Genomic DNA, 25,217 nt, shown 5'->3' on the forward strand with positions numbered 1-25,217 from the left:
GTTCCCCATTACAGATGCTCCCCAAAGCCAGCCTCTGCTGCTGGGATCTCTGCAGGGTTATGAAAAAAAAGAAAGGGGGGAGGTGGGCAAGGGAGGGTAGGAAGGGAATTTGTTCTCACAAACACAAATTAAACAATCCCTGGAGTAGGGAAGCAGTTAATTCCTAGACCCTTCTCTCTCAAAACTGGGACACATCAGGACTTTGAAGTCTTAAATAATCCCCACAGTAGACATCCCCCATGCCAGGGAACTGAGTGTGCTAGCAGCAACAAGGAGAATTTCCCAGCTCCTACATAATCATAAGTGGTTTTCTGTTTGATTTTGATTTCACTAAACAGCTCCCTGCACTGAGAAAACCAGTATCAGAAATAGAGATGTACTGGAAAAACATGGCAAGTGACTCAGGCTGGAAGCAGCACAATAAGGAGAGGGACAGAAGGACCCATCTCCCTTCTCACACTCCCTTCCCATCTTCCTTAACCCTGTCTAAAAAGCAGAAAAGCTCAATCACAGAAAGAAGGAAGCAGCAGCACTGTTACAGCCTTCAACTATAACAACATCAGGTCCAGCAGTGACGAAGTTTCAAGGCTCTTCCACTTGCGGGTGCGAAGAAGGGAAGTTACTGACATGAGGAACGAAGCTTCTGTAGCCATTTCTACTGCTTGAATTTGTTCTTTACTTCCAGCAGAAACAGCAAAGTATAGCTGTGTGTTTTCAGATATCAGGTGGGTTTTTTTAGTCACCGTAATTGTTTTGTTCCCACTCTACTTCTCTACTGTCTTCAACGTTGATTGTATTTAACATAACAATGGCGAAAAGAAGTAATTGCTCTAAGTTGTTCTGCTGCTTCTCTGATTGCTTATTAACAGCACAGTCTAAAAACTAGTTAAGACAAAATACAAAAGCCATACACAGGAAATTATCTTCAAATGGCAAAAGGGACTAAGTCATTTGAAACATTAAATCAATGGATTAGCAGGCAGTAACAACACTGATCCAGGTGTGTTTATCAGTTCAGACCATCTACTAATTAAATTGTTACATTTCCTTGTTTTTCTAAATTCTTGCTGAGCATTAAATTATCACGAAGCAGACCGTGCATGTATGATACAGTAAGTAATGACTTACACCTCACCTACACGACCTGCTGTAAAGCTTGAGACACCACGCCAACTTAGCAAGCACTATTGAAACCATGATTCTTTACGGAAACTATGAAAAAAAATGCTAGGCTTAAGTACAAAGGTATTTTTTCCAATTTCTTTGCTCCAGTTGTGCAACTCTCCACTACCAAATTAGATATTACTTTAAGAGTGAGCAAGACGATGAAAAATGTTTTTACAGAGCACAGCGTCAGCAGGTATTTGCTAGTGCAGTTTAACATATGACTGTTCTTCAGACATAATTCACAGCCCCATCCAAATAAGCTTGTTGTTTGGACACTCACGACATTAGCTAAAGAAAATAAAAGCACATTTCTTACCTTCACCTACCATAGAAACACCTATCGACATGCCCATAAACTTGCTTTTGGTCCATACGTGAGCGTTCACACACATTTTCTTCTCCTTGCACTCACAGTAAAAGCAAGATACCGGCGGATGATGGGACACTTGTTCAGCCACAAACCTCAGCTTGTAGCACGTGGACTGCTCCTGGCCAAACTCCTTGGCTGGGTCCTTAGAAAGCGCAGAGGCACCGTTAGTTCTGACTGGTTTCACTTTATCTTTAGGCACATCCCACGAGCAATGAAACGTTTCACCAATTATAGGGTTATAGGGCTTCTTGGCAACCGCTCCCTTTCGGCCTTCGTGAAAAGCTGTGAGATAATACTCCACAAAGCAGATAATTCTTTCCTCGGGAGTGGCTCCAGCTGCAATTGACAAAAACAGGTCTGGATGGGCCATGAAATTTGCATACATCTCCAGCAGGGATCTTTTCTCCAAAATAAATGTTGGAAGCACTACCTGTATGCAAAGCAGACAAAGGCAGATATGATTTCCCCGTGATCACACTACAGCGAGGCGTAGGGGAGAGAACAGTTAAGACAGCTGCAATTCTGGCCTAGCCACGTTTCAGGATAGTGTGTTTTCCTCCCCTCTGCCACAGCAATTTCCTTGTCTTTCTAGTGTAAATAACGAGCGAAGGAAAAAGCAGCAGCCTGGATAGCGGTGCAGGCTGCTTCCTATTTCATTAGGATTCTCAACAGTAGCTCCAGCAACAGGGAGGTCCTGTTCCCATCACACAAAAATTTTCCTTTTCCTCTCCGCTCAGTTTACCACACAAACCGTTGTTCTTATTTTTCCTGGTTTACAAGGCAAGGGCTACGTGACCTAGAATCATTTATTTCTCTCCATTCCTTGGCCACCTCCACTCCCCCCACCCTCCATACCTGGTGCAGGGGAGATGGGAGGTCACTCCTGTGTGACCAACAAGGGATTTCTGACACACACACACACACACCTGGCATCAAGCTGCTCAGTGATGCCAGATGCAAATTATTACAGCAATTCTGCTTTCCTCTTTTAGCTCCCTTCCTTTTCCTCTTTAATTCTTCGCTTCATTTACTTGTTCCCTTTCCCAGAGGAGAGGCTTACTTAGAGCAGACAATGATCAACCCTTCAAACAAATCCCTTTGCTCCCCACTCTCGCCCTCTGTTATTATTCTAAGTGGGACCAAAGCACAGTTCAGACCTTTGAATCCCATGGATAATGAAATAGAAGCTGACAAACTTTTATTCCTGATGTAATTATTTCCAAGGAAAACTTATAAATGTGAAAAAATAATCTAGTCACAATGGTTCAGTCTTAATATTATCACAGTAAGGCACACACACAGAAAAAGATCACTGCTCCATTTGGTAACATTAACTCTCCTCCTACACATGTATAAATACAGTCATGTATAGGCTAATAGTTTTACAAGCTTAGACATAAATCAAGCAAAGGCCCCTCTGTAATATTCCTCTGACTCTGAAAGCCTCGAGGACTCTACCTAGTCTCTATTACTGAAGTAATAAGGCCCCAAAAGATACCAACACCTTTATTTTATACTATGCGTGGCAAACTCCTGAGTGCTAAATCCAGGCTGCAGTCCCTGTGCTGGTGTGGCAGGGGGGGAGAGGGGCTGAGGAGATTGTTTTTTGAAGGTAAAAGTAAAAAATTTGGAAGGAAAAGGGGAAAGATGGGAGATTTTCTTATGGTATTTTTAGCTCTTGAAACAATTCCTTCTTACTTGCAAAAGTCTCACTCTGACCAAATACCTGTCGTCCGATATCATCTTTAAAAATGCGGTTCAGCATCACTGAGCCTCAACACAGAATCTCATTTTGATATGAACTGCACAGTCAAAGAGCAGCTTGTCAAAGGGGAAGCTGACAGCAACACAGCCAACACCTGTGACTTGTCTCTAGAAATACTGGCAGTGACTACCATGAGCTCACTGCACAGACTTGAAAGGGCAAGAAAACTTAGCCAAATACGAAGCACTGCCTCCCTCTTCATGTCCAAGCAGCTGTCTCTGAGAGTGACCCTTATTAGCACAAGTGGAGGAGAAGGAAACGAAGCTATGGACCATGCTTGAGATGATACAAACTTTACACAATACAACATTACGACTGCTGTGGTTTCATCTTGTTGGCTTGATTGTGGAAATGTAGCCCTCATAACCACTCTTGCAAGCACTAGCTACTTTGCAGCTACTTACTTAACACAGCTCTGTCAACACAGCCACTAAAGTGACTTTACGAACCACTGGTCATTTTTTATTATTCAGGTTCAGCAATCAATTTGAAATTTGAACTCCAGCTCCAATGATCTTGCTCTAAAAGCCCAACTAAAATGGAAACTACACCCTTACCTGTAGCAAAAAAAGCAGCTTTGCAAAACAGAGTAATTGGATTGTTTCCTCAAAAGGAGGCAGAAGTGCATATAAAAAAAAATAAAATTGACTTTCAAAGCTTACACAGCTTCAGTATAACAAAAAATCTCTAGAAAACATTGCCTCTCACTAAATAATCTCATAGCCTGATATTTTCAACATGCAACACTGCCACAGACAAGCATCATCAAAAAATGACCCTTTTTTTGTTTTTGTAACTTGTCCCATCTTGATTTCTGCGGAAATAACTAAAATAGAAACAAACAAGTTTGGAAGGTGTGCAGCATTTTTCTTGTGAGCACTGGACTGCCATGCACTTGTGCTAGCGACTCTAGCTTCCAAAAGAATGAGGTTTTCAACTTTGCTGCCTCCAAAGAGAAGGCAGTCTAGAAAAATCAATTAGGATCTAAATTCTTTATATTGGTTTGGACTGCATCATTTGGTTGGGTTTTTGTTGTTGTTATTACATAAAGGTCAAAACTGTCTGATATTATTCTCTGAGGATAAGCTAGCATGACAACTAAATGGACAGAGATCTCTCCAGAACAAATACCAAATTGCCAAAGTCTGAAGCAATGAATCTCCTGACTGCACGCTAAAATGTGAGAATAATCTCCATCCTTACTGTCTCTCAGGCTTCACAGTGAAAAAGAAGTAGTTTAACAGGTATTCTTCCCTTTTTCTGGAGGTTCTTCCTGAAAACAAAGATATTTATCTTCTTGTCAACTATTTACTGTGAGGCAAATGATATGTGTCAGCACTGTTACCCACTTTTTCCTCAGAAACCTGACCACCATACACCATGCTGAGATTTTCACTCCCTTAGAGGGACAAAATCCTTCTACTGTCATCTGTGTCATCGCAGGACTAAATAAGGTATTTTCGTCCCACTCACGTTAAGAACTACAAGATATATTTACCTTGTAATTTTAAAACAGAGGACATTGTGAACAAACTGCAGGGTTAACTTACACCAGGTTTCTATGCCACAGAACTACTGGCAGCCCTTTATTTTTAGTACAGTTGTAACCACTTAGGGAAGGTAAGGGAATGCTGAGGGGGGGGGGGGGGGGAGACCATCCATCTGTACAAACTGTTAGCATTCATTTCAATCCTTTAGATGCCATTTGCCAATGCATTTATTAGGTTGGCAGTGATTTCCAGTACTACTTCTCCTTTTTAAAATGCATTAAACAATTTAGAGGCATGGTGTTTTCTTTGCTTAGTTGTGTTTTTTTGTTTGTTTTTTCTTGTTTGTTTGTTTTCCAGCAACGTCACTTTTAAGTGATGTGTAAAGCCCAACGTATCAGTTTTGTTCAATGTCCTGCCACCAGGACCTGCTCCCCAACACAGCTCTTGCCAGCAGCTCTTGAAGTCCATTGAGCCACCACTAAGACTATCCTGTTCTAGAAAATCCCCATGCAGATTTAATACTTCACTGTTGTTTTTGGTTTTTTACTGTTTAATTCTTCATTAAAAGGCATGCCAGCATGACACATTTCAAAAGCGAAGCACCTCTACAGCACTAAATATGGCTGTTAGCACTGTAGGAAATGCATGTCACCGCAGGCAAGGCCAACACTAACATAAGCAAGTACCCCTTAGGAAAAGGAAAAGATGCTGTTTCCTCTGATATGATACAAGAGACAATGATCATGCATCCAGAACCAAAAGGCAGCAAAGGCTCAGTTTGTTCATGTGTGTATCACCTTACAATCCTGAGCTCCTAGAAGCAACTAAAGAAGCAAGCCTGGGGAAAAAGGCAGAGGAAAACACAAACGTATAAAAACATCCTCTGATGTTAGCAACTAATGTGTCACAAGCACTTCCAGCAGAAGCTGACTAGCACCAAGGCTATCTGAAATCTGACATTCACAGGAATAATGAAAACTAAGCAGTGCAGCCAACAAACCGGGCTGTATCGTCACCTGTCTGCGGCCCTAGGGGCCTCATGTCAGTAAGCAAAGTTAATAAAAACAAAACAAAACAAAAAAAAAAAAAGCAGCCAGCTGTCTTGTAATTTTTTATTTTAATCCTTAAAATGGTCAGAAAACTGATGTGCAAATGTGGCATGTCTCATTAATACTCATCATATGTGTATTCGTGCATCACACACACTAGAGAGAGATCTAACTGCCATATGCCTGTTCCTCTTTTCAGGTTGTGGGTATTATATAGGCACATCCATGCATACCAATGTTATACCATGGTACAGAGCTGAAAATACTCACCACTATCCTCAAAAACTGTATAGGAAATGTTATGATAGATATTTACCTCCTTATTTTTCATATAAATGTCTGCATCTCTCTTATTTACAGGAATTATTTTTATTTACATTAATTGTAGGTCTTTGGGGTTTTTGTCTCCTCTGCTGTGACAAAAACATGACACTGGAAATCATGAAAGAAAAATCTTGTTCACTGAAGACAGAATGTTTTAAGGTCACACAAGAATAGCAGATAAGGAATCTCAGTCCGCTTTAAATATTACGGACTCAGACAGCCTTAGCGAACCAAAACAGAAAATAGCAAAAGCTACTAATGACTGAGGAACATAAGAAAAACACCAAAAATGAACTGTACACAATGCCAGACATACTAACAAGTGACAGGTATAAATTATTCACAAATTAAATGACGGAATGTTTGTCCTATTCAGAACAAAACACTAATTTCCGTGTAGCTATTCAAAAGCTATACTTAGTAACAGAACATGGCATTGCTTGGTCTTAAAAATGTAAGTATTTTTAAATACTGTCAATTGTTCCAGAGGAAGCAGAGAAGACTATGGTCAGAAGGCCTTTTTACAAAAGTAATAGTAAAAATAGATTTTGATTAATATATGAGATCAAAGGGAAAGCTGATGTAACTCCTCCAAATATTAACATGCCCATGAGAAGAACCTGCTATTTAGCAATTTCGCACGCAAGTGTAATTCTCTGGTCATCCCAAACTCCGTTGTTTGTTTGTTTTCTAATTTATGGAAGGAACAAGGCAGAATAAGCTCTTATTTGTGGGAAGTAGGGAAGTAGTTTGAAGACTTTTTTTGTTTGCTTTATAAGCAAAGATCAGGCAATTCCTAAATATCGCAAGTCAGGCAGGCGTGGCAGGAGGCCGGCGTGGCTGACCAGGAACATTCTTATGGAGATTAGGCGGAAACAGAGAGTGTTTCGCTACTGGAAGGAGGGCCAGGTGACATGGAAAGAATACAGGGATGCTGTTCGTGTCTGTAGGAAGAAAATTCGTGTGGCTAAAGCACACCTAGAGTTGAAGCTGGCTGTGTCTGTGAGAGAAAATAAAAAGGGTTTTTTTAGATATGTGAATGGAAAAAGGAGAACTAAAGAATACATAGGGCCGCTCCTTGACAGGGAAGGTCTCCTCACAGACAATGACATAGGCAAAGCAGAGACGCTTAACGCCTTCTTTGCCTCTGTCTTCAATGCCGATGATGGGCTTCGGGACCCAGGGTGCCCCGAGCTGGAGGACCGGGACGGTGGGGATGACAAACTCCCAACCAACCCTGAACGTGTGCGGGATCTGCTACTCCACCTGGATCCCTACAAGTCCATGGGTCCGGATGGGATTCATCCCCGGGTGCTGAAGGAGCTGGCGGATGTCATCGCGGAACCTCTCTCAATTATTTTTCAACGATCCTGGGAGTCTGGAGAGGTCCCAGTAGACTGGAAGCTGGCAAATGTTGTGCCGATTTTCAAGAAGGGTCAGAAAGAAGACCCTAGCAATTACAGGCCTGTCAGTCTCACATCAGTGCCTGGTAAAATCATGGAGAAGATGGTTCTCGAACGTATTGAGGCGCACCTGGGGGACAATGCAGTCATTGGTCCCAGCCAGCATGGGTTTTTGAAGGGCAGGTCCTGCCTAACTAACCTGATTTCCTTTTATGATAAGATCACCCGTATGGTGGACCAAGGGAAACCAGCTGATGTGATTTTTTTGGACTTCAGCAAGGCTTTTGACACGGTTTCCCATAGGATCCTACTGGACAAAATGTCCAGCATACAGCTAAATAAAAACATCATACGATGGGTGAGCAATTGGCTAACGGGCAGGGCCCAAAGGGTTATGGTGAATGGGGCTGCGTCAGGCTGGCGGGCGGTCACCAGTGGGGTCCCTCAAGGCTCCATTTTAGGGCCGGTACTTTTCAATATTTTTATAAACGATCTGGATGTAGGAATAGAAGGCATTTTGAGCAAGTTTGCTGATGACACCAAACTTGGAGGAGTTGTGGACTCGAATGAGGGTGGAAAGGCCTTGCAGAGGGATCTGGATAGGTTGGAGAGCTGGGCGATCGCCAACCGCATGAAGTTCAATAAGAGCAAGTGCCGGGTCCTGCACCTGGGACGGGGAAACCCTGGCTGCACGTACAGACTGGGCGATGAGACGCTGGAGAGCAGCCTAGAAGAGAGGGATCTGGGGGTCGTGGTAGACAACAAGTTGAATATGAGCCGGCAGTGTGCCCTGGCAGCCAGGAGGGCCAACCGTGTCCTGGGGTGCATCAAGCACGGCATTGCTAGTAGGTCAAGGGAGGTGATTGTCCCGCTCTACTCTGCGCTGGTGCGGCCTCACCTCGAGTACTGTGTGCAGTTCTGGGCACCACAGTATAAAAAGGACATGAAACTGTTGGAGAGTGTCCAGAGGAGGGCTACGAAGATGGTGAAAGGCCTGGAGGGGAAGACGTACGAGGAACGGCTGAGGGCACTGGGCCTGTTCAGCCTGGAGAAGAGGAGGCTGAGGGGAGACCTCATCGCAGTCTACAACTTCCTCGTAAGGGGGTGTCGAGAGGCAGGAGACCTTTTCTCCATTAACACCAGCGACAGGACCCGCGGGAACGGAGTTAAGCTGAGGCAGGGGAAGTTTAGGCTGGACATCAGGAAGGGGTTCTTCACAGAGAGAGTGGTTGCACACTGGAACAGGCTCCCCAGGGAAGTGGTCACTGCACCGAGCCTGACTGAATTTAAGAAGAGATTGGACTGTGCACTTAGTCACATGGTCTGAACTTGGGTAGACCTGTGCGGTGTCAAGAGTTGGACTTGATGATCCTTAAGGGTCCCTTCCAACTCAGGATATTCTATAAGTAGAAAACCTTTGTGGAAGGAACGGGTACTCCATATCTTTCAAAAAATCTCCTTGATTATTTATTAATGCCACTTGAATACACAACTATTCAAAAAGATGCATTTCCTGCTTCCAGATCATCTGCATAATTTTCAAAAAGCCAAGGGCTTATAGGAAACTTCTCAGTCACTAAAATCTCTCTGTTCATATCTGTATGGATAAGCTCATAACAATACTGGTTCCAGGACCAGAAGGATGCTGATGACCTGCTTAGCACAAACAAGGACTGTGACACATTGAAGACTAGCTTCTTCACCTTTTTTTTTTTTTTTAAGCTACCAAGTAATTAAATGGAATTCATTCCACAAAGTGGTAACTTGAACACAAATCTCCTCCATCCATAAAACTGACATTATGGTTCCTCACACACTTGGTGCCCCCTGACTTAGTGTACACATGGGATACATATACAACACATGGTTGATTTGAAAGACTTGGAAAAAATAAAAAGAAAAAAGAAAAAAAAAGAAAAGTTTCTAAATCTTTTTGTTTGGTTGTTTTTGTTTGGTTGTTTTTTGTTTGTTTTTGTTACAGTGTCTGCTGTGGCCACTTCATGTGAAATCCTGCCTAACAGACAAGAGGAATCCATAGCTCTCTGAAACCACACCCTTATAAACAGATAAACTACCTTACCTATATGGGAAAACACACAGACACACACACACACACACGCAAATATTATAAAAAGAGATAGTGTCCATACCCTGGTAAGGTCCATGCCAAGTTTAAGCTGAGAGATGAGATGGAGAATTACACTACGCTGATCTTCCATGACTCCTAAATCCTCCTCTTCATTATCTTCAGTATCTGTCATTTCATCTTCAACTAGGATCAACTCAGAAGCTGAATGCTGAAACGAAAAGAAACATCACCATCTGGACTAAAAGATGCAATATGTTTTTTCCCCACTATATATGTATAAAATGGAGCTGGCTCAAGGGAACAAAAGACAGCCTCTGTTAAAAAAATAAAAGTACAAAATTAAAAAAAAAAAAGCCAGTGATGTACAGAGTATTTTGATCTTATCCTCAGAACAACTGTGGCAAGTATCATCGGATGCTAATTTACACATTGTCTTCCCATATACATATTGCAGCGATGTCAGCCAAAAAATAAAAAAGTCATAGCACATTAAAGTAACAGCTTTTCTTTTTATTAAACAGAGGCATACAATTGAAAATGAGTCTTCAAGAAGTTTTTGTAAACCTCTCCAGGAAATATTCACAATTCTCACTCAGGTATTGCACGACCTGATTTCACTTTTTTCCCCCCCTTTTCCTCTAAGTTCAGAAGTTAGATACTTAGGTAAGCCTCAAATAAAACGTTAATCAGTGCTCATTGACCACTACAGCAAAGACTATCAACAGAAGAAGACAAAGACTATAAAGTACGCGACTTTTGGAGAGAAAAAATAAATAAATAAATAAATAAATAAAATAAATAAATGAGACAATTAGATTACTGGGGGTAAGTCAATGCCATGGGTCTTTATGACATTTGCAACGTTATGCACAATATCACAGCACAATAGCGATGCTGCCCATTTTCCAGACAGCTGAAGATCAAGAGAGAGGCATCATGATGTCTCCCTTCAAGAGGAACTTGACAACAGAAAGGGCTAATGATTTGTGACACTTTATTTCCCTTCAGAGTTTCTAATATATTAACAATAACAGCCCAAACAGGTGGTGGTTATTTTGTTCAATCCACCGAAACCGCTCTGCAAGCCTTCCAGATGTATCCTCAGGTAACTTTGTCTTTAAAATAAAAATAAAAAGTTGGGTTATGCAGCTGAAAAATGTACAGTCCAGAATTTCATTATTCCCCAAGGAGTCCGTGCTGTAACTACCTGCAGAAGTGGGAATTCCTTCATGCTAAGCAGCACATTCCTGCAGGAACAGCCAGCTTGCTGCGTTAAAGGGGAAGGTTTTCAGCTCACTGAAAGTATTGGCAACTGAAAAGTTTCATTAAAAATAGCTGATAGTCAAAATGAGGTCTCAGAGAAAGTATTTCTGAACTATCACATTAGAGATCCCTCAGGTGAACAACAGCTTGTGTAATGAGAGTGCTTCAGAAATTTATTTACTGCACGTTTCCAAGATTTTAATTAAATTTTTATTTCCTTTTGAAAACAAAAAAAAACTTTTTTTTTTTTAATTAAATACATGTTCAGGTGGCTATTCACAAAAGCATATCTATTTGGTGAAATCCAAGGCCATTTAAAAGACGCTCTGCAATTACTTTCTTTTTTTTTTTTTTTTAGAAAGTAGAATATGTAGCTTACATAAAACAGAAGCTGGAGAGCTGTAACCTCAGCAGCTTGGTGCTTTTCAAAAAGGACAAAACCCCACTTTCCTCTTCCCACTCTCTCAGCAAATAAAAGAACAGAACGATAAGCACTTTCCTCCCAAATCACACAGAAGCTGATGCCTTATTGACAGGTTCAATCAACAGAAAGCCTGACAACCTCATCCAAAATTATCAGTCGGGGAGACACAAAACAGCAGAGCCCGGCCCCGTTGTCGGGGCTGTAATTTATCTGGAGGGACTGTGGAAAAAGCAGAACTTACAGCAGGCGTTTCCACAGGAGGTTTCCCTTTGATCCAGCTTGACCTCATTGAGAGCACCGAGCTGAATAAGCACTGCTTCTTCTGCTACTGCCATGAACCGAGCTCGCGGCAAACAAGCTCCAGCAGGAATTAATAGTGCGAGGGAAAAGCAAGGGAACCTCCCTTCCTCACTCCCACCCCCTTTTTTTTTTTTTTTATCCTTGATATCCAACGAGTTTGAGAGTGTGTGCTGGATGTCAATCTGCTCCTTGCGTTTCTAGTCACATGGCATTGAGCTCAGGGAGCTTAGCTGCAAACAGCTCCAACGGGGAAAACCTTGCTGCTGTCTCCCAGAGGATATCCCGGTGGGCTGCTCTCCAGGGGTGGACTGGGGGCAGAATGATGGAGAAAGAGAGACAGAGAGACAGAGACAAAGTGCTAACAGGTAACAAGCTTTAAAGTTAACATATAACAGCTCCGTAACTTCTAATATTAACAGCATCAGAAAATCAACAATCTACACATCAACTAGGTTACAGAACGAAAAATACAGAGAATTTCCTTTTGCTTCTGAAGACTGCACATTCAGCCAGGGACAGAAACCCTTCTTTCCTGCCTGCTAAAGAAGGCATTACCTTTCTGAACCTTTCAAAGTGCTCCTGACAAAAAAACTGCCCCTGGTTGCTCCTGGACAAAACGAACACAGCAGGAGGGAGCAGCTCTAGAAGCAGTCTGGCTGTTTAGGAAAGAGGTTTTTGCATTGTTTTAAATGACTTGCTGCTCATCAGGGAGGGTAATCAGTACAAAGTAACACCGGGATCAAGCGTGTTTAATGACCATTCTGCAATAAAGACTGTAGTTTTAATTATCTTAGCTATTTTAAGATGTGCAAGGGCACTGAAAATCCCATTGCTCTACTCATTACCACGAGAGCTTTCAACACACTAGCGAGCTCCAGTGCATGCAGAATGACATCAGTTGTCTGCATCCTCTCTCATTTTCCAAGGAAATAAGAATTTAAGTGGCAGGTTAAAATTTTCGTCACCGTAACTGAATGGCAGTCACCTTCAGTAAGCAATATCCTTCACATATTTTCTTCTTTTCATTTGCTGTTCTAAGGTACAGAAAACAGAAATTTGGGTTTCAACAAATGCAAACTTTCTTCAAGCAAACAAACCAACAACAAAAACACACACCACCACCTAAGCACAACATAGGGTGTTAGGACATGCAGCCACAAAATACAAAGCTTCTGAATCTTTAAAATGCCACGAAAGTGCAACCAGGCTTTTATTTCTTCTTCTTTGAACAGAAAATAGTATGCACTTCAGTATAAACCTCCACATAAGCACTCAGCAGAATGCAGAAGATTACACTGATTATCCTTTAATGGCAGCTTTTCTGAATTATTACACATACGACTGATTTTTTTTCCCCCTTGTAAAATAAAATTGCAAAGCTGAACTAGGAAAGCAGTGAGCTGCTCCATTCCCGTGTGGTCAGTGCCTAAAGTAAAAGCTATTGAGCCGTGCAGCCCAGGCCAGGAACAAACAACAGAGCTGGGCTTGGGGGCCAACCCTGGGAATCAAATACTGAACCTTTTACGAGCAAGCACTAAAGGGCAGCCTACTTTTAAACTCATTTTAATCAACAGTGGGCTGAAGTACCACGATTCTTCAGAAAAACCTGAATGAAAACAGCAGGCCACTTCTAGAAATACCTCTTAAGGTTTTAAGCTTCCTGCTTCAGAGTTTAAAAGCAGAAGACGTGAAAACACGCTCTCGAAGTGACCCATTATAAACAAGTCGCTTCATTGGAACTGGGCTCAATTAATTTAGAAAGGTCATCTGCTGGGATAAGAAACTGATGTTCTCGTCAGCGGTCTTCATCAGACGACATGATGATTCTTTGTTAAGATGAAATCTGTACGGGAAAGTAACAGCTGCTGAAGGAAACGCTGCGTTTCTTAAAATTCCTCAGGAAAAAGACATTTGCACGACCCTGGGGTAGAATCACGGAGTTAAGAGTTTGTTTCTATCAAAGGGCAAAATTCCTTCTCTTCTTCCATAGCCTATTCCACACATTTCAATTTTTTTCAAATGTTATCAGTTGTGCTGCAAATCGATTTTAGATAATTAGTTCAGTGCTAAGGCTCAGGGCTCAATTTCCAACATGCTTCACATGTTGTATCATGCAACAGAGCATGGCATAGATCTTATCTAGTGTATTTGGGGAGTGAGGTAGGAGGTTGTAGAAAACAAAAGCTGCAGAATCACTGCATCATTTAGGTCAGAAGAGATGCTTACTAGTCCAAACCAGCTAGAGTTGGTTGCCCAGGACTGTGTCCAGTTGGGTTTTGAGTAGAGATGGAGAGACTCCACACCTCTGAGCAACCTGTGCCACTGTTTGAAGCCCTTGACATTAAAGAAGTGTTTTCTGAGGTTCACGTTGTCCTTCTCATGCCCGTTGCCTCTCGTCGCATCACTGAAGGAGAGTCCAGCTCCTTGCTCTTCACACCAGCCCATCAGGTACTTACAGCTGTTGATGAGATCCCCTGACCCTTCTCTTCTCCAGGCTGAGCAGTCCCAGCTATCTCAGCTCCTCATGACATGAATGCTCCAGTCCCTTAACCACCATAGTGGCCCAGCACTGGACTTGCTCCAGAAAGGCCATGTCTTTCTTGTAGTGGGGAGCCCAAAACTGGACACAGCACTGCAGATGTGGCCTCATCGGTGCTGAGCAGAGGGAAAGGGGTCACTTCTTTGACCTGCTGGCGACACTCCTCCTAACGCAGCCCAGAAGGCTGTCAGTCCTCTCTGCTCTCCCCACATCCTCCAAGCCAGTCACCTTGTTGTGGGTTACCATATTGACAGAGCATGCAAATTTGTAAATCCATCCTGCCTACTCCTGGTCATGTTTTTCTGTTTGGAAATGGCATCCAGGGTTAGTTATTCCACCACCTTCCCAGGGACTGAGGTGAGACTGACCAACCTGCGGTTCCCCAAATGTTCCTTCTTGCCCTTCTCAAAGAAAGCGCGACATTTACTTTCTTCCCATCTTCATGAACCGCTCCCAGTCACCACGACCCTTCAAAGATAATAGACAGTGACCCTGCAATTATATTGCCCAGCTCCCTCCACGCTCATAGATGTACCCTGTGAGGCCCCACCAATTTATGTCCTTTCAGTTTAAGTGCTCCTGGTCCTCACCAAGGGTGCATCTTCCTTCCTTAGTACCTTCTCAGAGGCCTGGAATTCCTGAAGGCTGATCATAGAGTAAGGAATAAGGCAAAGAAGGCATGGAAGAACTCAGCCTTCCCTCCATCACAGTAGTAACCACTCCACAATCATAATAAGCAGAGACCATATGCATCCTAACAGGGACACACCAAGGACTTGCACAAGACTCATAAGGCAATTCTTCGTGTAACTGGACCAAAGTATTTTAAGAATTTTTATTAAGACATAGAAAAGCTTTCATACAGTACAAGAACTGTAGTCAGGAGCAAGAGGATAACTCTCATAAGCTTAAGACATCTGCATAAAAAGGCACAATTTCATTATATTGCAAGAGAATTAGCCCTTAAGTCTTTCTATATTCAAAAGAATTGCCAAATGATACTACAGAGTAACACTGTACAAAACACTTCTGCACTGAGAGAAAGGTGGAATAAATCAGTTGCAGGGCTTGTTCAGAATCAACATTAAACAGAATTAGCATTCTCAGACTAGGCAAGTAATGCTGTATTTTCTGTAGAGTCATCTGATTACAATTAGTTCTACTAGTGCACATAAAAGTCAAAGGCTTCATTTTAATTTCCAGACTCCCTTCATAATGATATAGGTTTACAAGCATCATTTACATTTGCATTTGTGTAACTTGCGAGATTGCAAACAGGTTTTCTGTGGGTGTAAGATTAAATATAACTGTGTAAGGCCAGAGAGTTTTAGAATATTTACACTAATGTGACAAATTGGCTCCAGACGACGTTCACTCATCTCAACCCCAGAATTAGAGTTCTCTTTGTACAGTAAATACATTAACAATCCCCCAAAAGTGGTAATAAATAATGAGCTGTCGGCTTCTTGCAGAGCTTGTCGCTGTATCAGAATTGACACAACTGTACAAAACTGCATGTGTCACACGTCTTTTTCCAGCACGTACACCTTTTGAAATATTTAATTGCATTTTCTACCAGCTGTGGCACGCACCTGATAGAAAAACGTGAGCTTACTGCACCCCATCCATTACTGGCAGTGATTTGAGTTTGATTTAGCTTGTCCAGTAAGTTGCATTTATTAAACTATTTTATATACAGACTAGCATATTAACGTGCTGTGAAAAGAGTAATTCCCATATAAAACACTGAAATGAACAGGTATCAAATAGAAAATTTCAGTTGACATTAACCTAAATATTGAAACAAACAACGCATTTACTTCAAACACATGAGAAAGACAGAAATCACTATCATCTAAGCACTTCTCTAACTTCCAAATGCATCGTAATTTACAGATTAACACGTTTAAGCTTATCCATAAGGTACCAACACTTTTTTTTTTTTTTTTTAAATATATCCAGCAAGCTCCTGCATCTCCTTAAATAGGCTTTTCTCCCCTTCAAGAACACTCCAAATAAAACAAAACAGAAAAGACTTGTCACAACAGTTATCACCACGCCATTACACAACCTAAATGCACAGAAGGGGAAAGAAGAGGGCTGGAAAAGCAGGGCTAGGGTGAACTCAGGTTATTCGTTGCTTCAGCCTCAGCCTCCATATCATACATACAAGCAGATCTTAAATGGGGACTTTAGAAAGCAGAACTTATTGCAGCTCATACACCTTAATTTCATCCTCAAAAAGTTCTCTGAAAAGTAGCAAAATTAGGTGAGGCTCAGCTGATTTTCTTCATCTATTCTGAGTATTTCATAGGAGCTGTCCCATCTGCTACATTTGTCACCAGCTTTGCCTTTAATTGCTGGGAAAATTTTTCCATACTATTAATATACAAGAAGTCTACCACCTCAGGAGGGGGGAGACAAACCACTTTAACCACTTTTCCTAGATTTAATACCGATGAATGGAAATTAGAGTTAAGATAATGTCTAAAATATGAATACAAATACCAGAGGATGATAATCAAATGAGAAGGATTTTACTACTAAGAAGTAAACGTGCTATAACTTATACATAACAGTCTTGCAAGAAAAAATATCTTTCTTTTTGCTATGCGAGTCATCTACATACAGATCCCATCAGCAAGAAAGTTGATTTCTCCTCCTTCCAACTGCATGAAGGAAAAATGACATAATAGGCATATTTTCTACTTACCTAAACTACAGATACCAAGAAAAATAATCCACATGTACCTGTCTGGATAGGGAACTGCTGCATTTAGTTTTGGAGCATGAGAGAGAGGACTGAAAATTTGTATAATCCTGGATATATAGTTCATCACTGATAAGTAAAAGCACAGAATATTTGGCAGAAAAAGTTTGCATCACTTAATAATGCCTACAAAGAGCCCAGAAATTGATTTCTTACCAAAGCTGTTATTTGTGAATGGTAATTCAGATATCCAGAGAAAATACTATTCTTCAAACAGGACTATCAATTAAAATATCTAATTTTTTTGTGTATCGATTTTTTTTCCACGTATTTTGTGAGTTGTTTTTATTTTGGTTTTGTTTGTTTTCATTAGAATAGGCTACAAACATTGGATGTTCTGAATATCTCTCTGGCTAAGGACAAGCGCAAGGATGGCAGTGTGGCAGTGTGGACAACCTCTCTGTCACACAAGATTTTAGATGCATCAAGTAAGAGCAGTCATTCAGTCATTTAGTGACTCCAGTAATACCTTGCTCATTTCAGGAGATCCTTCACTACGAAAGTAGTAGGCGAAGTCCATTGTGCAGAAATGCATCTTGATACTAATACCTAGGTAAATGCAGACAAGCTGACATACAGATGATGCAAGCAGTGGGAATAATCACAAAACCTGTATCTTAGGTGACAAAGAGGTCTGTAATCTTTTCCTTCCCAGCAAAAGCAATCTGCCAGGCATCTGAAGGCAAGAACATTATCTGGATATTCACTATTATGACAGCTTCACTAACACACACCTGTTATTTTTTCAGAATCTCTGGGAGCAGAGGTCTTTTTATACAAAAAGAACAAACTCAGAAAACTTCTCCTGCTCTGGAGAACTGCTTCAACTCTAACCTGTGACCATATTTGGGTGGTAAATATAATGATATAACAGTAGAGAGGACCAGATAACAAAGAGATTTAAGAATAAAAAGCTTTGGTTTGTTATGAAAAAATGCATGTCACGTGAAACACAAGGAATCTACATCCATGTTGCATTATAGCCTGTGTAAGCCTTCAGAAAAATATACTAGAAACAAACTATGGAAGTGATTACATTTTCTTTAGAATAATTTAGAATAAAGTAATCATCATCAGTCAACATCCTTTTAAACACAGAGATCCTCAGCTGGGTTACCTACAGTACTGTAATCCTGTTATGCACTAAATCATGTTTGTTGGACACCTTTTTTCCCCTATATGAACATATCTTCTTCATATGGAAAATTCCTCTTGCTTAGCTTCACTTCCATAAACCAAAAACAGTCAGTACTGAAAAGCAGCTCATTCCTAAGCACAGACTCCACAGAAAAGATTAAGTATCGGTACCAGTCCATGCATCTTGTGAGCATCTCTCATTAAATGAGAGCTACTGAATTACAACACTGTTTAATGTGAATCCTAGAACACCAGAGGACTTTATAGTATTGCATAAATTCTGTAAGAACTGCAAATAAATATTTTTCATCACTGGTATCATCAAAAAAAAGAGGAAAAAAGTAACAGCATCATGAAGAACAAAGAAAGAAAAATGTTCAAAGAGAAAAGCCCCACTGACTTGTCCTAAATAGAGGCAAAGAAATGTGAAGGCTAGTGTAAACCTCGATTGTGAATTTTATGCTAATCTAAAAAACACAAGAAAAATAGTACAGTATCACAAAATAAAGAATTCCAGCAAAACCTATTTCTAATGCTAGAAAGTCATTAGTGAAGCAAAACTTCCCAAAAGATACTCGGATTTGTTTTGAGAATCAGATTTTTAGAAGCATGATGACTATAAATACAGCATCAAACACTCCTCAAAATAAGTTACTTACCATTTTATAGGCTTGCAGACTACAGTGTGGCAGGACAGACTCCCAACACCAGCCAGGCAAAACTTTAAGAGACTGTGATGGGTCTGAAAGTCACATACACCTGTGACTTTTGGGGAACTAGGGACAAAAGACTGCACTGAGGTGCAGGCTGGTAAGGGAGGAACACGGAAAGCACGGCAGAAGATTTTACTCTGTAGACTTCCTTCTGTATTTGAAAGTATCCTCTCTAGACTGAGATCCTTGGGGAGAAACCTGAAGAACTGGGAGCAATGTGCCTCTCATCCCCAACAAAGAAGGGAAAGACAAACACTTTTTTGGTGAGGTACTCAGCAGTAGCGTTAGTCACCCACCATCCCATACAGCACACTAGTAAGGAAAGGCATCACACTTAAATGAGCCTTCACTCACATCAATAGAATCCCTAGCGCTTTAATGTTCTGCTTTGACCAGAGAAAGGCTCAGGTACTTGTTCAGACTCCAGAGCAAGCAGTCACTGGTTATCAGGATGCAAGTCTCGTATCTGATAGTTGGAAAGCACTGCCTTTACAGCTTATGACCTATAAACAATACCATAAAAATTAAAAAAAAAGTCACAAGTCAAAGGAGGATTCATATTCTTTCTAGAATGTTTTCACACTACATCAATTTATAAACTTTGAAAATGCAGGGAGGTCCAAAGACAGAGTATGCATCTTCTCAGAGGTGCATAGCAATAGGACGACAGGCAACAGACAAGCACAGGAAATTCCAGATAGATATTGGAAAGAAAAAAATACCACAACGATGGTCAAATACTGCAACAGGCCATGCAGAGAGGCTATAGATGAAACAGCTGAGGCCAGTTTGGATGATGCTTCACTTAGCAACATAAAGCAATTCCATCCTGAGACAAATAGTCTTTGTAAAAGAGTTCAACCCAACTTACCAAAGTCTAATTAAGTTACTGATAGCCTTAATGAGCTGGGTAAGCTTACTAATAGACAGTGTGGCCAAGCACGCCTCTATAAACATGCTAAGAAATAAAACTGACAGCACAAAGCAAATCAATTAACACACGACAAATCAATTAGTGCACCTTCTTGAAATAAAATTAATATTGGCTTTGGAGCTAGTTTTGCAGAGGGCACAAGTTTTATAATGAGCAGAATAAGCAATCAATCCATTTTAACTCAGTTTTTAAACTTTACTGCAAGGGAACCTGAATTCTTTATATTCCAATAATTAATTTTCATTGAAATTCACTGGTTATTGTGGAATACCAAATGAATCAGAGCCTCACGTTTAATCAAATTAGATGTAAATTTTGTATTAGTTTCTTTTTATTTTAAGTAGAATATTACTCTTAAATATATCTTACAGATATTAGATGGAGTACATGCATTTTGGGTGTTGGACTGATTCAACAGAAATGCAAGGGCTTCTGCAGGAGATTAATTTGCACCTACTATTTACATAAAAGGTTCTACTAGAGATTGTTTGCTGACACAGTAACTATTCCAGAAGCCTAACCAAAAAAAAAAATAAAAAATCAAGATTAGTTAGATTATCTTAGTCATTGTCTATCAGTGCTGCTGTAGCAGGCTTACAGTCATTTAATTCTACTTTTAGTATAATTGTACATTTAATCCCTAAATATATCTTCCCTGGAAATTTTCAATTGATTATCTCAGAGTTCATTTTTCAGATGGTCTGATAGTGAATGGATTAACTGGTAACATCTTTGCCCAGAGGTTAAATTTATCTATCCAAGTCATTACAGGCCATTTACCGTGCTCTTCAGCCCAAAAAGTACTTAATCACGCAGAAAGCAAAAAGCAGAACATGCTCAGAAATCCTGTAATGTCAGTATCAAACAATGAAAAGGGACTTTGTGATACTGCAAATATTCCTTTCCCACCCTGATCTGTTTTCTTTCCATTACTGCATTACTTTCCATTACTTGTGGCTAGCACTGTATGCTCATTGCTAAGCTGATCTCCCAACATTAATTACATTTATGTCAAGGACAAAAAGGAACTAGGAAACACTAGGAAAAAATTACAGTAGGAAACAGCGTCTTGGACAGGTCTGCCAAGAGTCAGATACCTACAGAAAAGGTAATATTGAATTAGAGATCACTTCTCGTATCTCGCTTAGTTTCTAAAATTACAGAAACACTTGAAATTATTTCTTAGCACACAGTCTGTAATGGCTCCAAAGGCTAAAGGGCTCTGCAGAGGATGAAATATCATTGTATTAGGATCCATACTAATTTAAAGATAGAAAACAACTTCAGCCAGAAAGAACCTATTATGTGAAGAGATTAGACAAAAACAGTCTTTTAAAATGAAGAACAAAACAGTTCAGTGCCTCCGCTGTGAATAGCACGGTTCCTTCTTACAGCTAAAAATATTAAAGTTCAGATCATACAGGGAACAGAAACACCCTTGATGATCTGGAGTTGACTGCACTTGTGCCGGACTGACAGTCACTATCACAATTAAAACCTGGTTAGATAATCAGAGCTAAGCCTCGATCCTAGAGAGCTAAAACTTCAATCCTATTAAAAAGACACCTCAGTATGAAACATGTGTACAGTTCTCACGCACACAAGCAAGAGAAAGTTTGGGACAGGAAGGCAAAGAGACTGCAGAGATGCCAGATCCCCAGGATGGTAGGAATCAGCTGGCATAGCAAGTTAAGGCATAAACATCACATCAAGAGAGCTAAATTGCAGATGTAGCTACAGCATGATTTTTGTAATAATTCTTAACCAAACTGGCAGATCTAAAGAAAATTACTCCTTCCCTCTCCGGTCTCCCATACGAACAGCCTGTTTCCCATTTGTGTTTGGCTGCCAGGGGAAGTATTTGGGCCTGCAGTCACATTTTGTTTGCTCAGGAGGGGAATTCTGACACCCAAGATGACAATTAGTTGAACTGGAAGAGCAGTGCTCACATGGAAGTGATTCACAACTTTATTCTGCTAAAGCACAAAGTTATTACAATTGAATTTATTATGAGACTCGGTATTTCAAAACTAATCAATGTCAAGGCTTTGAGAAAGAAATCGCAGAACTGTAAACCATTACATGAAGCAAGCAGGTCATTGTTTGCTGCAGACTGAACGGGGATCAAGTTCACATCACCATTCTGAATCTCGTCCACAGGCCTACTCAGCCTGTTCTGCTTTACAGGAAAATCCTATACAATACCTTGAAATTATAGCTAAAACCAAAAAGTCCAACCAGCTTCATTAGGGTATGCACTAAATGTATTTTATGTCATCTCACACCCGATGTAGAATAGCTCCATTCAGATCAGCCCTTATTCCTACTTGTGCCTGATGTTTCAGGTAGACTGACCAAAAACATCCAGAAGTGTGAACTAAATAAAAACTTAAAGATTTGAAGTATGAAAGTATGAAAAATGAAAGATATCTTAACTTCACTGTCAGTGGTTACTTCCTCCAGTTAAGATGTCAGGATTTAACCTCATGCCGTCCCATATCACAACCCTAAAATGCAAATCTCATTTGGGAAGAAAAGCCAGTAACACCAACAGAAACAACAAAAGAGATGATAAAATAGGCGAGGAAATACACAGGAAAATCATTTCTGCTACAAGATCTTTTATTTTTTCAGTTAGTTTAAGCAATATCTCAAATGATATCCCTATACTTAGACGCAAGAAACACCCTTAATAACAAAAGCAAGTGAACACCAACACACTGTTTAAAAAATAAGACTCTCTAGATGCTACATTATTTCACCAGAGGAGAAATTCCAACCTGAAACCCTAATTGTGTGACCAACTAAAAAGAAATGTTTTCCTTCAGTTATATATGGTATCAAAACTCAACTCTTGAGCTTATACCTCTAAAGAACTTATACCCCTAAAGAATGCCTACGTATTAAAGTGAAATTGCATCAGGTGTGCCTTGTTGTTCTAGAGGGGTATTCTAAAGATCCATGCTTTCTTCATAAACATATTAAAAAATGCAGAAAAAAAACAAGTCATTGGTTTGTTAATGATGTTTCTAAATGCAGTGCTACAAAGCCTCTACATGCTGTGCTGAGAATTAACATAACTATCACTAAACACATTCAGCAACTTGGCCATGTTGCCAGGAAACTGCTGCCAGCAGCAGCCTCCTAGATCAGGGAAGATTCCCGATAGTCCCCCCACCAGTACAACAAACATCTTTTTTTTCCTCTTAAGATCACTGCTGATCCACATACCTAAAATGATCGTTTCCTTATAAGTAACGTTCTAGAAGAGAAGTAGCCAAGTCAGTTGTTCGTCAAGGGCAGCAGCTTAATGGTGTTTTCTATTTCAGACTGCAGGTCAATTCACAATTTGTTTAGTTGGTACATCTAATACATTACGCTGAATGTCAGCCAAAAAGCTCTCTCCCGTTTCTTTGGGGTTTAGCTTCTAAGGGACAGAGGAAATAGCGTAAAAATACAAAATCCTTTCTTTAAAAAAAAGTCAAGGCATGGTCAAAGAAGAAACCAGAATTAGTTTTAAGAAACCAGAATTAGTTTTGACAGCACTGAAAGACAAACCAGCACTCTCTTGCCATGACTTCTTTAAAATTAAGGATCACTTCTGGCAGGGATATTTTGAAAGCTAGCCCCATTTACACACTATCAACTTATACAGAGATGAGGACCAGCCAGGGATTAAATTGTTGTTCTTTCGTGTTTGTTTTTGGTGTGGTGGTGGCTTTTTCCTTTCTTTTTGAAGAAAATCATTGAGAGAACTGAGCATTGTTTGAATGACACTTGTGGATTCCTCTTTTTTTCCTTGCACACCTAAAAGCAACTACCAGATAAACAAACAAAAAAAAAATCAGGGTCTTCAACATCATGAGTTTCTTAACAATGACATCTAGATGCATTATCTCATTCCCTGCTGATGTCACTGCCATTACTAACAAGGATGCATCTGGACCAGGAAATAAGTGGAATATGGTGATTTGCAGTTGCTTTTATATATAATCTCACATACTAAGTAAGTAGCACAATCACTGCTTTTTATATTTTTGAATGTAAACCGGGTACTTAGTGCCACTCTTACTCAGACACGACAGGACAGAATATATTTGAAAATATGCTGAAATGGACATGTGGAATTTTTAAAAAAGCGTTAAGTAGAACACCTTTGATAGCTTGGCAAATTATATTTAAAAAAAGTCAGACACCACCTCGTGGGTGACTGTCTGGGTCAGGTAGCATCCTTAGCAAGATAACAATTGCTCAAAAGATTTTTCTCTTCTACAAAGCCTGTTCTTCTCCAATCCTCCATTCTCTAGTCACAGCACCAGGAAGCTCCAGCCCCGTTTGACACTTTGCTCAGGTTATACAGCTGGGTAGAAAACCTGCAGTGTTCTAGAAAAACTTGATCTCCTCTCCCAGGTAAAGATCTGACCCCAGCAATCCAAAGAGATATAACCATAACAGGGCATGATAAATTGCTAGATCTGAAGCTGAACATGAAAACAACAAAAGCCCTAACTTACATTAGATGCAACTGTTCACCTCTTCCACAACTCCGGTTTTGTGCTTCAGTCTTCCAATAGCACACTGGTGACTTGATCAAAATTGAAAATCTATCAGGTACTTTTGAAAGAACACTTCAATTTCTGAGTCAACAGTATCGGTCTTGGGTGGCATGAAGCACACAAAGACACTGTGGAAGAGATATAGCTTTGGACAGAGCTTTCAGTAATGAATCCCCCCATTCAAGCCATTTTCTGGTGCAAACCCAAATTTCTGCTTGACAAATTGTACTACCATAACAAAAACTACATGTGCAAATCCAGATGCTACCTACTGCTTATGCCAAAAACACAATCCTCAGGTGAGCTTTATATAACCTAAAAATCTTTCCTTTTTTTAAGGGCTAATGCCCTGGAGGATCCAAATGCAAGCTGCTGATTTCAGAAAGATGTCCCACAAAGCACTGAGTATTCTGTACTAAAAACAGTGTTATGCTCCCTTGCTTATTATATTCATCTCTCCAAGGGTGCTCCCTTCTCAATAAATTATGAGTTCCACGAGCAAAGCATGCGTAACTCAGTATCTCCCATCAGCCAAAGAAGGGGAGGAGCTGAGACTGAAAATATAGATAGACAGTAATTGAAAACAAGTCATAAATGGCTCAGCTCAACTGCAAAATGATCCTCTAAAAAAATAAGCTGCAATTTGTTTCATTAGATTTATCAGTGAGTAAAGAAGTAACTTTCAAAACAATATTCTTAAATGTCACTTGTCTTAAGAAGACATGAAGAATTGCAGTTGACTTATATCAAAAAGAAATGACACAACCTCCTAGTAAGAAACAAATATAATTAATTTAAACATTGAGAGTACTGGACATTGTAACAGAATTTGAAATTACTGTCTAAGGACAAACCTGGAAGAGTACCAAAGTAACACGTAATATTGTAAGAAATCTAGTTTAGCCCAGGATCTTTTGAACTGTA

General features: G+C 40.2%; 1 protein-coding gene across 3 annotated transcripts in view; it reads right to left on the reverse strand.

The window, feature by feature from the left end:
• OSBPL10 (oxysterol binding protein like 10) overlaps positions 1-25,217 on the reverse strand; it is a 110,775-nt gene that overhangs the window by 13,619 nt on the left and 71,939 nt on the right. For all 3 annotated transcript variants that reach the window (XM_068674459.1, XM_068674458.1, XM_068674460.1), the window contains exons 7-8: positions 9,719-9,865; positions 1,484-1,967 (exon numbers count right to left, since the gene is read on the reverse strand). In XM_068674459.1, coding sequence (XP_068530560.1) covers positions 1,484-1,967; positions 9,719-9,865 — 631 coding nt within the window. The remainder of the gene's footprint in view (positions 1-1,483; positions 1,968-9,718; positions 9,866-25,217) is intronic.

The sequence above is a fragment of the Anas acuta genome, chromosome 2 (assembly GCF_963932015.1).
Source record: "Anas acuta chromosome 2, bAnaAcu1.1, whole genome shotgun sequence".
In the NCBI taxonomy this organism is placed as follows: domain Eukaryota; kingdom Metazoa; phylum Chordata; class Aves; order Anseriformes; family Anatidae; genus Anas; species Anas acuta.